We start from the raw sequence: 15,610 nt of genomic DNA on the forward strand, positions 1-15,610 counted from the left end.
GGATTATTTTCTTAACCCTCCTATTATCTTTGGGGTCAATTTGACCCCATTCAATGTTTAACGTCTCTAAATACATGGTTGACATAATTTTTTTTGCTTCTTATTTAATGACTTTTCCTAATTTAATGGGGAAAACATAAAATTAACATGATATGTTTTCAATTTCCTGTACACATTTTGTAGCATCAGTGTTCTTTGGGGTCAATTTGACCCCAGGCTGTTTTAGCTGTATAAAACCTATAAGAAATATCAAAATTTTACACACATTTGTTTTGGATGATATTGAGGGTCACTATAACATACAATTTTATAATCTTCAAAAAAACTTCCCTCTGCTTTAGGGCCCTAATCTAACACAACCATACCTGTAGTATTGCGAGAACCACTCATAGTTCACGTGACAATGGGAAGGGGTAAACACAGTTCCCATGAGGACACTGATAGTTCACCCAACATAGGGGAGGAGCAAACATATAAAAGCTTACACAGAAGCATTCTCTAAAATTTCTCTTGGTGCTCTGTGGACTCTCTTTTTATGAAACAAAAAAAAAAGGTTTTCTGTCAATGACGTTTTGTCACAGTTCTTTGACATTGTAAGTGACATTAGGGAGAAAGTGTCTGAGACGGAGGATAATGTTGAGAAGGACCCTGATTATGAGGCATCTGATGAGAATGGTACTCTTAGCGTTGACCCTCCTGTTGTCTCTCAACCACCAGCAGTTATTACGGTCCCTCTCCCCACTTGAACGGCAGGGTAGACTTAGTGCTGCTAATGTCATCAAAATGGTCCCAGCTGAAGGACTGAATGGTTATAACATTACATGTGATATTTTTTTCGCATCGTACACCCTGGGTGAGGAACTGCTGAAAAGGAAGGCTACCATGTAGGGGACAATGAGAAAAAAAACAAGCTGGAGCTTCCCTCTGAGCTTCTTGCAATGAAGAACAAGAAGGTAACATCTTCAATGTTTGCCTTCACTGACAGAGCCACTGTCATCTCCTACTGCCCCAAGAAAGGGAAAAATGTCCAGCTGATGAGCACCATGAACAAAGATGCTGTCCTGAGCACCAGAGAAGACAGGAAACCACACATGGTCTTGGACTACAATAAGACTAAGGGAGGGGTTGATAATCTGGACAAGGTCACAGCCACCTAGAGCTGCCGATGCATGACTGCCCTTTGGCCTCTTCTGTTTTACAAATAAAAATGTTTGAAATTGTGTTTGTTTTTCCTGGGGTCAAATTGACCCCGAACATAATATATGTCACTATTCTTGATATATGTTATAAATGTTATAAATAACAAAAATCTGTACTTAGAAATAATATAAACCCTTTAAAAAACCAAAAAGATCTTTCTTTCCAATTGTAGGTCAATTAGTGAGATTTTATGGTGATTTGCGTATTTTTCCATAGTCGTGCAATCGGTATTCTGGATGTGTAAAGTGTGTGTGTGTGTGTGTGTGTGTGTGTTTGGGGGCGGGTTTGGTCAGGTGAGGGTGTATATTTTATTTAAAGGGCTATTTAGGTAGTCAACAAATAAACATAAAGTACTTGACACACAAATTTGGGTAGAAATCATATTCTGGAGGTTTAAATTTCTTGGGTCAAATTGACCCCAAGGATAAAAGATGTTAGTAATTTTGAGGATAATAGGAGGGCTATAACAGCACATCCTGTCATATTTTATTCCTCACATATTACGTATCCCTAATAAGGAATAGAAACACTGAGCTGCTTTTGGGGGAAAATGGTCTGTCAGGCTTATTTACCTATACAGCTGACATTGTCTGGAGCAAGAATCTCGTCGTTATGACACAGGCAGATGATGAACCTGCTATCTTTATCACGTTTACAGCTCTGAGTCTGGCAGTGGCTGCAGTTCAGGTGCACTTCAATTTCAGCTTCCCCATGACTCTCCATGGCTGAAGACAAAACAGAGACACAGAGCAACACCTCAAACTGGTGAAAAATATATTTGATATTAAAACTTTTATTATTCACTTTTTTGATATTATATTGCATAGATATTATATGGCATTCAATATGACATGTGTCATGTCACGAGACGCACACAGGAGAGGTCCTATCATTACCAGTGACCAGACTTCAGCAAAATTTCCAATGCAACTTAAAAATCTTAATCTTAAAAGCTACACAAATGACCTGAAACTTGGTGGCTGTGGATTAAACTAGCCCAGTTCTGAGCGAAAAAACACACACCTGGCAACCTTGTCATTAACTGTCTGGTCATCTGCTCCTTCCTCAAGCATGGGGCAGCGTGATTTGTGCCACAATGTGCCTCTATAGCACTTGTTCCCATTTTTGACTACTAGGAGCAAAATCAACTCGAAGGAGCGAAATGGGGTTCTATGGGGTTCTATGGAACATTGGCTTATATCTGTCAAATAGCCTTTTTTTTATAATCTTTGGTCACTCAGTCAAAAAAAAAAGAGGATTAACATTTGTTGAAAGGCTGATATACAGCCATAACATTAAAACCACTGAGAGGTGAAGTGAATAACACTGATTATCTCGTTACAGTGGCACCTGTCAGTGGGTGGGATATATTAGGCAGCAAGTGAACAGTCAGTTCTTGAAGTTGATGTGTTGAAAGCAGGAACTATGGGCAAGCGTAAGGATCTGAGCGACTTTGACACGCGCCAAATTGTGATGCTAGACGACTGGGTCAGAGCATCTCAAAAACGGCAGGTCTTGTGGGGTGTAGGCGGTATGCAGTGGTTAGTACCTATGGAAAGTGGTGCAAGGAAGTACAACTGGTGAACCAGTGAAAGGGTCAAGGGCACCCAAGGCTGCATGTGGGGAGTGAAAGCTAGCCCCTCTGGTCCCATCCCTGGACATTCAGAGCTATTAATTGTTTAAACAGTCTAACATGGCAACTAATCTAACATGGCAACAAGAACCACCTCTCCAATATTTTTGATCACTTGAATAATGGCTGGGTTCGAACAAAAGGTGCCATGTTCTAAGTTGTTTAACACATCTACATGTAAATGTCAGGAAATGAAAGCTGAAAATCTGATCTATCTTCTCATATACATCTTTTGATCTCAAACCCAAAGGGCTTCAGTATATAGCAAAAACAAAGAATTGGCCTTGCCGTTCATATACTTTTGGAGGGGACTGTATATGATCAGGCTCTGCCCCTATAGACAACCCACCACTGTATAGTATACATATGTATATACAAACCCCATTTCCGGAAAAGTTGGGATATTTTCTAAAATGCAAAAAAAAAAAAAAAAACAAGAATCTGCGATTTGTTAATTCTCTTGAACATTTATTTAAATCACAAAAGTACAAAGAAAAGATTTCTTAAATGTATTTTGTAAATATAAACAAATTAGAATTAAAACAAAGTAGAATTTGATACCTGCAACACACTCAAAAAAAAAGTTGGGACAGAGGCATGTTTACCACTGTGCTACCACGCCTTTCCTTTTAATTACACTTTTTAATCGTTTGGGAACTGAGGATACTAATTGTTGCAGTTTTGCAAGTCTAATTTTTGCCCATTCTTGCTTGATACAAGACTTCAGCTGATCAGCAGTCCGTGGTCGTCTGTTGTCTGATTCTCCTCTTCATGATGCACCATTCATTTTCAATTGGAGACAGATCTGGACCAGTCAAGCACATGCACTCTGTGTCTACGAAGCCACGCTGTTGTAGCACATGCAGAATGAGGCCTGGCATTGTCTTGCTGAAATAACCATGGACTTCCCGGAAAAGATGTCGCCTTGAGCATATGTCTCTCTAAAATCCCAATATATCCCAATATATGACTCTGCGTCAATGGTTCACACTTATGCAATGTGACAGATGTTGGCTTTTGCACCGTTTGCTGATAACAGTCTGGATGATGCATTTTGTTTTTGGCACAGAGAACTCAACGTCTGTTTTTCCCAAAAACAAGCTGAAAGCTGGACTCACCTGACAACAGCACACGTTTCCACAGTCTTTCATTCCATCTGAGATGAGCTCGGGCCCAGAAAACTCAGTGGCATTTCTGAATAGAACTGATGTATGGCTTTCTCCTTGCGTAATAGAGTTTCAGGTTGCATTTCTTAATGCTGCGGCAGACTGTGTTAAGTGACAACGGATTTCTGAAGTAATCCCAAGCCCATGTGGCTATATTTATCACAGGAGCATGATGGTTTCTCATGCAGTGCTGCCTGAAGGCTGGAAGGTCACACACATTCAACAGTGGTTTCTGGTCTTGCCCTAAACGGACAGGGATTTCTCTGGATTCCCTGATTCTTTTCACAATATTATGTACCGTAGATGCCAAAAGACCTAAAGTCTTTGCAATCTTGTATTGAGTATTTTTTTTTTAACTGATTGACAATGCTCTCATGAAGTTTGGCACAAAGTGGTGGCACAAAGCGGAAATGGGGTTTGGATTTCATATACTATTCTGATAATACTCTTATTGTTATTTTCATACCATAATTGTCTAATCATAATAAAAAGTTTAAGACAATTATATCATATCTTGATATGAAAATGTAATACTTGTACATACCAAGGAAGTGTTTAAAAATTCTGAATGACAATGATATAATAGACTAGAAATTATCACAGTCTGCATACACAGCATTCTTAATAAAGGAGCAGTAAGCTGCATATTATATTCAGATTCGCCCTGAATCTGAACTGGGGTTAGAGAGTCGGACATGTAACCCAAAGGTCACGGGTTCGAGTCTCAGGTCCGGCAGGGATCGTAGGGATTGTTGGTGGTGGGAGTGAATGACCAGCGCTCTCTTCCACCCTCAATACCTCAATACCACGACTGAGGTGAGACCCATGAGCAAGGCACTGAACCCCCAACTGCTCCCCGGGCGCCGCAGCTAAAAAGGCTGCCCACTGCTCCGGGTGTGTGTTCACTACTGTGTGTGTGCACTTGGATGGGTTAAATGCAGAGCACAAATTCTGAGTATGGGTCACCATACTTGGCTGCACGTCACTTCACTTCTTCTTCTGAAACGGCCACAAAATTGTGATTTACAACAGCAGTGAAAGTGAACAAATATCTGTCAAAATGAGCTTAATGAGAATGTGAGGGAGTGATAGAGGAGAAACAGCTGGGGTTAGTGCTATATGAGAGAAGGTGATATGAAGGAGAAAGATAGGGAGAAAAAAGACACAGAGAGAGAGAGAAAGAGAGAGAGAGAAAGTGTGAGTGTGGGTGTGAAATGCGGTGACAGTGAGTGAGAGTGTCTGTGAAATTAAAGAGCTGCTCTGACGGCAGATGTAGGCCAGCAGGCGAGATGTGGTGTTGAATAATGTTCTCCTAATGAAGAAACCTAACATGATCTCCATCTATCACATTCGATACAACCAAAAGTCCTTGTTTCTGAATTTAGCTTTTCCTGGTGTCCATTCCTGTAAGTTAAGGTAAAAAATGTGGAGTGTGAAAGCCAACGTATGGTAACAATGTAAGACAGGATTCCTTCTAATCTTTATCAAAATATACAACCTTCAGTGCTATAAAATGTATTTATGACAACCAGCCACACTGCAGTAAATCACTGAATAACTCTGACCTTCCAGGCATATAAACTAAAGAAACAAAGTGTACAGACATTGTGGCAGAAACTTTGATTCTCGTGTCACCAAATTACACGAGGCTTTTTGTTACACACCACAATATTATGTTTTTCTTGTCCCCATGCCTTATTCTGTGTGTGTGTCTGTGTGTGGGTGTGTGCGTATATCCAGCACCTGCCAGAGGCTGCAGAAATAACTCTCCTGAGGGATGGACAAAAGAAATGCCATCCTGTCCATCTGCTGTGAGGTCATCAGCATGGGACACATCACCACCTTAACAGAAGAGTGAAGCATGAAAGCACTTTGAAAACAAGGCCACCTTACCATAAACATGCATTTCAAAGCCTTTTTTTGATATGCATTCTTTCTTTTTGCTTTGAGATACGTAGCATTCAGATGTATGGGAAGTGTTGGCATATACTAACGAGTCATATAATGGCTGATGACATAAAACAAAGACGTCACGGTATTCTTACCTGGCTTAAAACAAACAAAGATACAAATCATATTTGTAACTAATGTAATGTACTTTTGAGAAAATAAGTTCATCCGAGGTGTGAGAATCACATACCTAAATTCCATATCAATATTATATTTCACGCAACATTCATGCAACAAGCATTTTTAATTTGCTTCATTATATTTTCCCTAAAATTGCACGTCAGAGACCACCATTGGTTTCATTTGATTTGGGCTTTTGTCCTGTTAGTTAAGCACAGTGTTGTTTCATGAGCTGAAACCTTTGATACAATCCTTATATTAATCACTCTGATTATGTAGTAATGTTTAATGCTCACACCCTGTAGCTTTAATCATTAAACATCATTTGTATCAAGTATCATTTGTTTGTCTCTGATACATGGATAATGCTAATTTCTACCAATGTGGCTATGGGATTTTCAGGTCTTTTTCAGGTCTTTTCATTAAAGCCACTTAGTAATCAAATGGGATGTCAGCCATATTACCGCCTTTCACACTGCCCACTTTTTCTGACATGAGAGTCTTTATTTAATAAGAACTTCATTTAAACATTGTCTTCATTACTAAACTTGCATTTCCTCATTAGTCCTAAGCTTTTTCCAGCTATGTGGCTGACCTTTTCCGCCACTTCACAGCGGCTTTTAAACCACAATTTGTGCTTCATGCAGAGCATTTTGTAGGTGGTCCTAACAAATGGCCATATTAGAAAACGAATGCAAAAATGTTATGTTGCTACACCTTGTAAAAGGAAAAAGATGTCTTTTAGAGAAAACACAGTAACCACAGTATTTTTGTGCATATATTTACCATGTAAAGGACTTTACACAGGCAGTTATACATACATTATCACAAAGTATGTCAGTGTGCAAATAAATGTGTTTGATAGTGAGGGTGTGTCTAAATCAATAGACTAACCTCTGTATCCTCCACCACCTCCTCCAGCAGTACAGGATCCTCCTCCTCCTCCAAACCCTCCGAACGTCGCCCAGCTAAGTTTAGACAGGGCCTGGGGGCAAGGTGAGCCACCTTCTGCCCCTTCAAACAGAGATTTTCCTGCCCACAGGTGAGTTGTGGTATCTTTCCAACCACCTCCCCCTCCTTTAGAAACACACACGCATACACACAGGCAAAACCATTTCACTGAATGACTCCCTTTGTAAACCACTTGACAAGTCAGTTATTGATGTTGTAGTAACTGTCCAACAAAGTCTCTCAAATTCCCTCTCTCAAAATATAATATAAGGGAATGTGCCAAAAAACATTCCTAAAAATGTCAGACTGATGGATTGCTCATCATGTCGCAGATCTCAAACTGTAATTTGGGTATTTCGTGTAATTAAAAGCATCTTCTAGGAACCCACAGGAAATGGAAACAAAGATTGCTTTAAAATATTACATATTTTTCAACAGCACAGACAAAACAGCTCTTCTTCTGAAATCATACACGTATCTGCAAAACGGCACACATAACGAGATTGCAGAAAAGTGTTCCAAATTTACGGTGTGATTATTTTTAGTAAGCCTCAAAAACTCCTGAAATTCACTGGTCATTTCAGCGAGTTTGAAGTGAAGTAACTATTGATTTTCTGCTGCTAAGTGCTAATTAGAAACGTTCAGCCTGTCTAGCAGGTAAAGAATTAGATGAAGACCTGCTGCGCCAGTTCTGCCGTTGACCCCAGAGGCCTCCGTGTCGTTCTCATACTGTTCCAGAGGGATCTGGTCCAAAGTGCTCTCAGGGTCCTCCAGATACGCCTTTCCTCCTCCACCTGCTGCTATCAGCAGAGGCACCAGCTCCCCATTCTCCATCTGCACCAGAACATCCCCCCACCCCCAAAAAAAGAGTTGCTTTTCATCAAAGAACAACGTAAGCCACTGTTATCATCCCAGACCTTCCCCCACTTCCATCTGTGGCCCAGTTCTGATGACTTCAAATGCTTTCAACATGTCCCAAGAATGCTGTAGACATGGCTATTACGTTAAAGACTGCTGTCCACATGGTTTCCTTTAGGCACTGTCACCCCTATAAAGGGATGTGCTCATGATGGGAGAGAGTAGAGTGGAAGGAACAAAGTAGTAAAGCTTACGTGGAAAATGAATGTGGCGCCCCCACCACCGCCTCCACCCCCGGCCCATTCTGTAGCAGATCCGTCACCTTCAAACCTGTCTTCAATCACAGATGACTCACCTAGACAGATCTTGTGAGTCAGAGGGTTCCTCTGTAGAAAGAAGTACAAAAGGCAAGGAAGAGAGATGAGAGTTGAGAGATGACATTGTCAAGGACAATCCAAATTTGTACCAATATGGCATATAATGTAAGGAGCGTGAGACACTACATTTAGTTTTATATGATAAATATTCTCCACTTTAAACAACCGAGTTGCCATTTCAACCAACTGAGACCTTGAAACAGAGTAGTACAGTGTCTGGATTATATATTTGCTGCTACGCCTGCTATAGTTTTGCAGCTATGCTCACCCCTGGGCAAGCGTCTTCCCCCTGGTGACCAATCAGGAGGTATAGGATGTCTCCTTTCTCCAGCGTGAAGATGGCTGAAATGATGACACCATGCGAGCGTTTGTTATGGTTTTTTGCTCCTTTGCCGCCTGCAGCTCCATATGCTGAGATCCTGAGAAGGAAGTAGCAACAGTGTTTACAAACTAGAGCTAAATTTTCATATTCACATTTTTAGCATTCAAATAAATACTCAAATAAATTGTGTGATGAGCCCAGAATGAATAGTGTCTATTCTATATTGTCCTTACTTCAGATTTAAGTTAAACCATGGTGGGAACAGCAGATTGCGTTGGCATCTCACAGTTCCAGGGTTCGATCCTGAGCTCAGCCTTGTGTGGGTGTGTGGAATTGTAAAGAGTGATCATTTGAGTTTCCATAGTAAGTATTATTATTATTATTATTATTAATATCTCATTTGGGGGAAGTTGTACTGTGATGGCTTGGGACTGTGATTGCTGTGAGCAGTTTTGATCTCAGGTCTCTATCAGTGGACAGTGGATCAGTTCAACATCCCAGACTTCATGTGAAATCTGTAATGAATTTACTGATTGCACAATTGCATTATTTGTCCATGTAGTACACAGTTATATTAGGGATGAATTCACACATTTACAATTTATTTTGATTTAATTTTATTCGAATGTATTTATTTCTGTAAAGCTGCTTTGTGACAATGTCCATTGTTAAATGCACTATACAAATAAAATTGAATTTAATTATTATTATTATTATTATTATTATTGTTGTTATTATTATTATTATTATTATTCAAGATCAGCAGAAATAAACTACCCAGTATACATGGTAAAATTAACCCAGCATTGCATAAACCCAGAATGTTTAGAATGTTGGAATCTAGCAACTCTTTACAAATATAAAGACAAAGTTGTAAAATGCATCTAGTTTGGGAATACAGATTTAAAAATACAGATTTAAGAATCTCTGCTATTCTCTCCTTAAATCCTACGCTCATGTGTGCTACATCTATAATTCAGCAATATCTACAGGCAGAAAAAAGAACAACAAGCAGTAAAGCCTTTACTATCTTGAGAGAATCCAAACATTTGTGATTAACTTCAGCTGTGGCTAACAGCACTTAAGAGTAACCATGTAACCCATCTTTAAATGCCTTGACTAATGAATGGTTAAGGGGAAATCAGCTGTACGAGTCACTTGCCAATTTTTCAAATGACAACACTCTAGCTTTAATGGGGGTTCAATTCACAGTCTTTAAACCTCAATGGCTAATGATTAAGAGCAAGGAACCAGCCATCTGTCTTTCTATCCAGCTAGTTTCTTGCTCTTCTCCTGCCTCTCTGGCATGTCTTAGTAGCCAGTGCTCCTTTAATGAGCTCCCATGCCTAGCCAGGCAATTACAGCAAATCAGTTCAAAGGCTTCTGAGTGTAGAAACCAGCTTAAATAAAGAGCAAAAACAGATTCATCTATGCCCTACAGTCTGTGAGTCTTGTCTAGTACTTGGCGTGTGTGTGTGTGTGTTTAAAAGTAAGAAACAGAAAAAAGTGTGAATAGGGAAAAGGGGCTTGGCTCTGTATGGTACTTTGACATTTCCTAAGAAAACCTATTTACTGTGACAATTTCTCTTGATATCACAGTAAGCACTCACTGAGTATATGGCATGTAGATGAGGGAGTAACATAAAGTGCTAAAAAAAAGACAGTCTAGAAGTGTGCATTAGGACCAGGATCTTGTGGGACTCAAAGAAAAGTCATTGGAACGAGCGGTTTTTGCTCTCACATTGGCAGGAGTGGGTGGTCAGGTATGTAGCTCATAGGACAATAAGAGGCCACATTGATTAACGCTGGAGAGTACTGGGAGAGGTCTGATGTTTGCCCTTCATTTATTTTCAGTAACTGCTTTATCCTGGTCAGGGTCACTGTGGTTTACTCATTTTAAGGCTTCAAAATTAATCGAATTGCAAGCTTGATTCTGATACGGTTACATAACCGCAAAATGCTGCAATTTAATTGACTTAATATATACATACATGTGTGAAAGTGACAACCTATTCCCTACTTTGTGTGTATTTTACTCATGCTCCATGCACATGTAAGGCTCATAATAAAAAGATGACCATTCAGTATCTGTTTAGGCAATGTGTGTGGTGCATGATCACATGACTATCAAGTGTGAACCAGTTTGAAGTGTTAACTAGCTGGCTATTATGACATGATTGCAAAGGGATAAGCAAACACTGAATTGGTCCAAAAATAAAATGCAACATCTGTTGTTTGGATTTCAGTTAACTGACATTGATCAGAAAGAGGTAATTAGTAAAATATGCAAATTCCAAGTTTCCATGTCACATAGCAACACAACTAATTTGTTCCAACATCTGAAACAGCACCAACAACAATAATGGCCACAAAAATTTCTCAATTTTTCTGTGGAAGTGGGTGGGATTGGTCAGAATTCCTCTGGATCCAGGCAGGAGTGGGGTTACAAAACACCTCCACTTCAGTGCAGGAGTCATTGTTTTGTATCTGATAGTAATCAAGGTGATTGCTGATTTGTGGTATGTCTTTAACTTGACATTCAAATGAAGAGATGAAGAGCCAATTAAATATATTCATTTGTTCAAATGGGCAAAGTTAAACTGAATGGGATATTTGATTCACGTGAAAATATGTTCAAAAATGAAGACACTCTTTGCAATTACTTCTTCTGAAGTTTTTTCCCAGCAGCCTTTAAGGGACTTTGATGAACACTTACTTGTATCTGTTGGTAGCAGGCACTTTCCACATCTGAACACCTCTGAGAGGGCCTTCTTTTCCCACCAGCACACTAACGTTGGTGTTGCGATAGGCACTGTCACACTGCGCTTGAGTAGGGCCCCGAGGTCCACTGGCCCCACATGAGGTGAACCACCATGTCATCTGAGACACCTCTGAAAAAGCAACATTAACTGTCTCCTTCTTTATGGTTCACTTGTGCTTCATTTATCTATACTGTAGCAAGCTTATGGCTCAATAAGTGGACTTGGTTTAAGAATCTGAAACAACCAAAGACAATTAGTATACTATGAATCTGTCATACAATCAGAGTAAAACACTGTACCTGAGGCAGAAGGCTCAGGAAGAGGACTCGGGAAGTCTAACTGGCTGATAGCGTCCAAATCATTTTGACGGCCAAGAAGCGGAGCTTTTAGATCTGATTAGATCAGAGAGACAGTGAAAGACACAACACAACAAAAGATAGGTTGTAGCATTTGGTTCAAACTCTTCAAACTTTCAAGATCCCAAATTTTCCGTTATCCCAAATAATGCACCATCACAAAAGTGTAAAAAGGGCTTTCTGAAGTGCATGGACTAGAAGATAAACTATTAAATTATATAAAAGATAGGAGATAATGGAGAAGAGGTTATTAAGGAATAGAAAGTTCTGAAGATAGACAGAAGAACGGATGACAAAAAGAATGCAGAAGAGGGCTGTGATTTAGGTGGCATTATTTAAACATAATTCAAGAAATTCAGATAATTTAGGAATTTCACATAAGCTCTATTCATTTTACAAGAAGCAAGAATTTGCAGATGAACTCAAGCAGAGATTATTATTGAGTAATTACTTTTACACAGCTTTATATACATTCACAGTCCACTTTATTAGGAACACCTGTACACCTGCATTCATGCAGTTATCTAATCAGCCAATCATGTGGCAGCAGCACAATGCAAATAATCATGGAGATACAGGTCAAGCGCTTCAGTTAATGTCTCTAGAGTTTAGAGAGAATGGTGCGAAAAACAAAAAAACACTGAGTGAGCGACAGGTGGAAACACTTTGTTGATAAGAGAGGTCAGAGGAAAATGGCCAGATTGGTTTGAGCTGCCAGGAAGGATATACTCACTCAAATAATCACTCTTTACAATCGTGGTGAGCAGAAAAGCATCTCAGAACACACAACACATCAAAGGTTGCTTATTTGAGTTACTACAGACTTCCTGTCAGCTCAGACCAGTTTGGTCATTCTCCTGTGTTTCAGCATGCAGACCCTCCACTCACAGGATGTTTTTTTGTTTTTCACACCATTCTGTGTAAACTCTGGAGACCGTTCTGTGTGAAAATCCCAGGAGATCAGCAGTTTATAAAATATTCAAACCAGCCTGATGTTTGATGTGAACATTAACTGAAGCTCTTGACCTGTATCTGCATGATTTTTTTTGCATTGTGCTGCTGCCACATGATTGACTAATTAGATAACTGCAAGAATTTGCAGGTGTACAGGTGTTCCTAATAAAGTGGACTGTGAGTGTTCATTAATACTGGTCAGAACCAAATTACGCACATAATGGACAAATACAGCAATGCGTAGGATTACATTCTGTTCTTCCTTGTCTGAGCATAACTACCTAATGCACAAACAGCACTTTGCTCTTGGCAGGGGTGTGACAGTGATGTAGCATGTGTGTGGGTGGACAAAAGGTCACCTGTGTCAAAACACGTTGCACTTAAAGAAATATCATCCAGCGCAATGTCAGCTTCTGAGTCAGCAGCCCACAGGGCTTGCACTTTCAGATGGAACCTACAGTCAAAACAAATAAAGCCAAAGGATTAAAACCAAAGCCAAGTGTTTAATGTTCAGCTATACTGAGGTGTTTCGGCACAGAATTCAGTTCGAAATGTGTGCAAAGGATTAAATTAATTTAATCTCTTTCGGTGTTTGCCAAACAAAAATCAACATTTCCTTCACCCGTTTCGGAGGTCAGCGATCTGTAGAGTGACATCCTGCCAGTTGTCCTTCCAATGTCCAGCCCTCTCCCACACTAAAGGGGTCACTGAAGTACCATTCTCTACCACCGACAGACGCACCGTGCCATTAAAATCCCCATACAAATACAGGGAGAAGTGCAACTACACACAGAACACATTAAAAATGGATCAACAATAGAGAAAGAGAAATGAAAAATGCCCCCCGCCCAAAAAAAAAGAAAAACAGAGCATACCCAGGATGCACCATCAGAAAAACACAATTTAGAGTAATGACCTCAGACTTGTCAAACATAGCCATTAGTGTCCTGAAATATGAGTGAATACCCAGCGCAGCTTTCAACCATAAAAAAGCTGAAAGAGCCACACAGGTATTAGATGTGTATCTAAAAGCTGACCCTTGTGTACAAATCATGAATTTAATTTAAAGGAAAACTGCAAAACTGGTCTAAAAGGCACTTTAAATGCATCTCACTGGAAGCCTAGAATAAGTTAAAATTCATTCCTACTGGTGAGAAAGCTAGCCATTCAGAATTTTCACCTGACAATCTTGCCTAGGCAGAGTCACAGGAAGAGCTGGGCTGTAAATTGATGCTTCATTTCCATTAGCATTTCCTCTGACCTTCAGGAACAGGAAGTGTCCTAATGGGAGAACAGAAGAGTGCAAGCAAGAAATGGGAAGTTATATAAAGGTTGTATATATATATGTATGAATTGCACACTTGTATTACATGTAAACTCTGGAAGGTTTTAATATATACTGTATCTCTAAAACAGAGAACTGAGTATAAACTTGAATTTGAACAGTCCTAAGGACCACCCTCTAGTTTTATGCAATATAAGAATAGTAGCTTTTATTATTGCATGTAAAAAAATGAAAAACAAAACAGCATTTACATGTTGTTAAAAAGCATTTAAAAGTACAAAATCTACTGGATGAAACTGTAGTGCAAAACAGTATTATACAACAGTTAGTTCCAGTCCGCTAATTTGATTGGCTGAGTGGCATTCCAAGTGTGCCTATATTTCCTATAACCGCACTGGGACGTGTCTCTGTGTGTGTCATTCCCCTTCCTAGTTTGAAACCATTACTACAGTAGTGATAGTGACATTCTCAGCATACATGGCAAATGATACTTTTTTCAGGAATACAACGTTTGACTTAAAATATGAATGCTCATCAGAAGAAGATGAAAAAGAAGAAAAGAAGCCAAATTTCACCCAGCAGGCCGATATTCAGTATAACCGCACACTTGCTCATGCTATATTGCTTAATTATAGTCTTGGTCTAGAAGACTTACTGTTCTTACTGTTCTCGTGTTAGGTTTCTGATAGCTTACCTAAAGTAGCCAATATTTTTTACTATTGCTAGTATTACATTACCTAACATGTTAGCTAACCACAACCTACATCAAATTATGTGCTGAATTTTTTTTTTTTTTTTTTTGAAGCAGTTGCCAGTGTAAGTAGGATTAAATAGTAATAATCAGCATACACTTTTAGCGTTTTTCCACAGCTTGGCTCAGATAATTACCCATAAAGGTACACGTTGCTTTTTCAACTGCTAAGCAAGCCATGCAGTATTTAAGTATTCGTGCTGAATTTAGTTGCCATTTTTCCCAAGATACCATGAGAGCTTAAGAGTGGAGCTCAAAATAGGACAGACCACCACAAATCCTGACTAATGTTTCTGGCTGGTATCACGTCTTTAACAGCAAAAAAAAAAAAAGTTCAGTAGTAAGCTACTGTAGTATAGTGTCTGCCGCATGTTTTTCACTTTTTTTCCCCCCAAAAGTTCTTTTTCTAGAAGATTTAAGAGACCAGCAATTTAATCAGCAATTTAATCTTGTAAATTGATTTTTATTTATTTGATCTATTTATCCACAGTAACTTTCTCTGATTGCTATGTAGCTTGAGCTTACACTTCTTCCCCTAATCCAAATAAAATCCCCCATCTTCTATTTGAAGCAAATCTCCAATGGCATCCTATTTACTTTTTTGCACCCTATAGAGGATATAACAGAATGGAGCTGAATGTCTAATGTAGTGCTCTCAAGAACAGTGGAGAAAAACATATGAGATTCAATACCAGATCTGCTTGTACATGTTTTTAAAATCATTTGGTATGGTTGGCACTCAGACTCCTCAGTATCTTCACTAAATACAATCAGGTCCATAAGTACTTGGACAGTGACACAATTTTCATAATTCTGCCTCTGTACACCACCACAATGGATTTGAAATGAAGCAATCAAGATGTGATTGAAGTGTAGCCTTTCAGCTATAATTCAAGGGGTTTAACAGGAATATTGTATAAGAATT

General features: G+C 39.2%; 1 protein-coding gene across 2 annotated transcripts in view; it reads right to left on the reverse strand.

Annotated features, from left to right (window-relative positions):
* ltk (leukocyte receptor tyrosine kinase) overlaps positions 1-15,610 on the reverse strand; it is a 69,294-nt gene that overhangs the window by 17,191 nt on the left and 36,493 nt on the right. For both annotated transcript variants that reach the window (XM_026934534.3, XM_026934533.3), the window contains exons 8-18: positions 13,830-13,930; positions 13,272-13,432; positions 13,009-13,103; positions 11,639-11,731; positions 11,294-11,468; positions 8,524-8,674; positions 8,133-8,264; positions 7,698-7,854; positions 6,964-7,146; positions 5,743-5,841; positions 1,773-1,925 (exon numbers count right to left, since the gene is read on the reverse strand). In XM_026934534.3, coding sequence (XP_026790335.3) covers positions 1,773-1,925; positions 5,743-5,841; positions 6,964-7,146; positions 7,698-7,854; positions 8,133-8,264; positions 8,524-8,674; positions 11,294-11,468; positions 11,639-11,731; positions 13,009-13,103; positions 13,272-13,432; positions 13,830-13,930 — 1,500 coding nt within the window. The remainder of the gene's footprint in view (positions 1-1,772; positions 1,926-5,742; positions 5,842-6,963; positions 7,147-7,697; positions 7,855-8,132; positions 8,265-8,523; positions 8,675-11,293; positions 11,469-11,638; positions 11,732-13,008; positions 13,104-13,271; positions 13,433-13,829; positions 13,931-15,610) is intronic.

Source organism: Pangasianodon hypophthalmus, chromosome 10 (genome assembly GCF_027358585.1).
Source record: "Pangasianodon hypophthalmus isolate fPanHyp1 chromosome 10, fPanHyp1.pri, whole genome shotgun sequence".
NCBI classification, from domain to species: Eukaryota; Metazoa; Chordata; class Actinopteri; order Siluriformes; family Pangasiidae; genus Pangasianodon; species Pangasianodon hypophthalmus.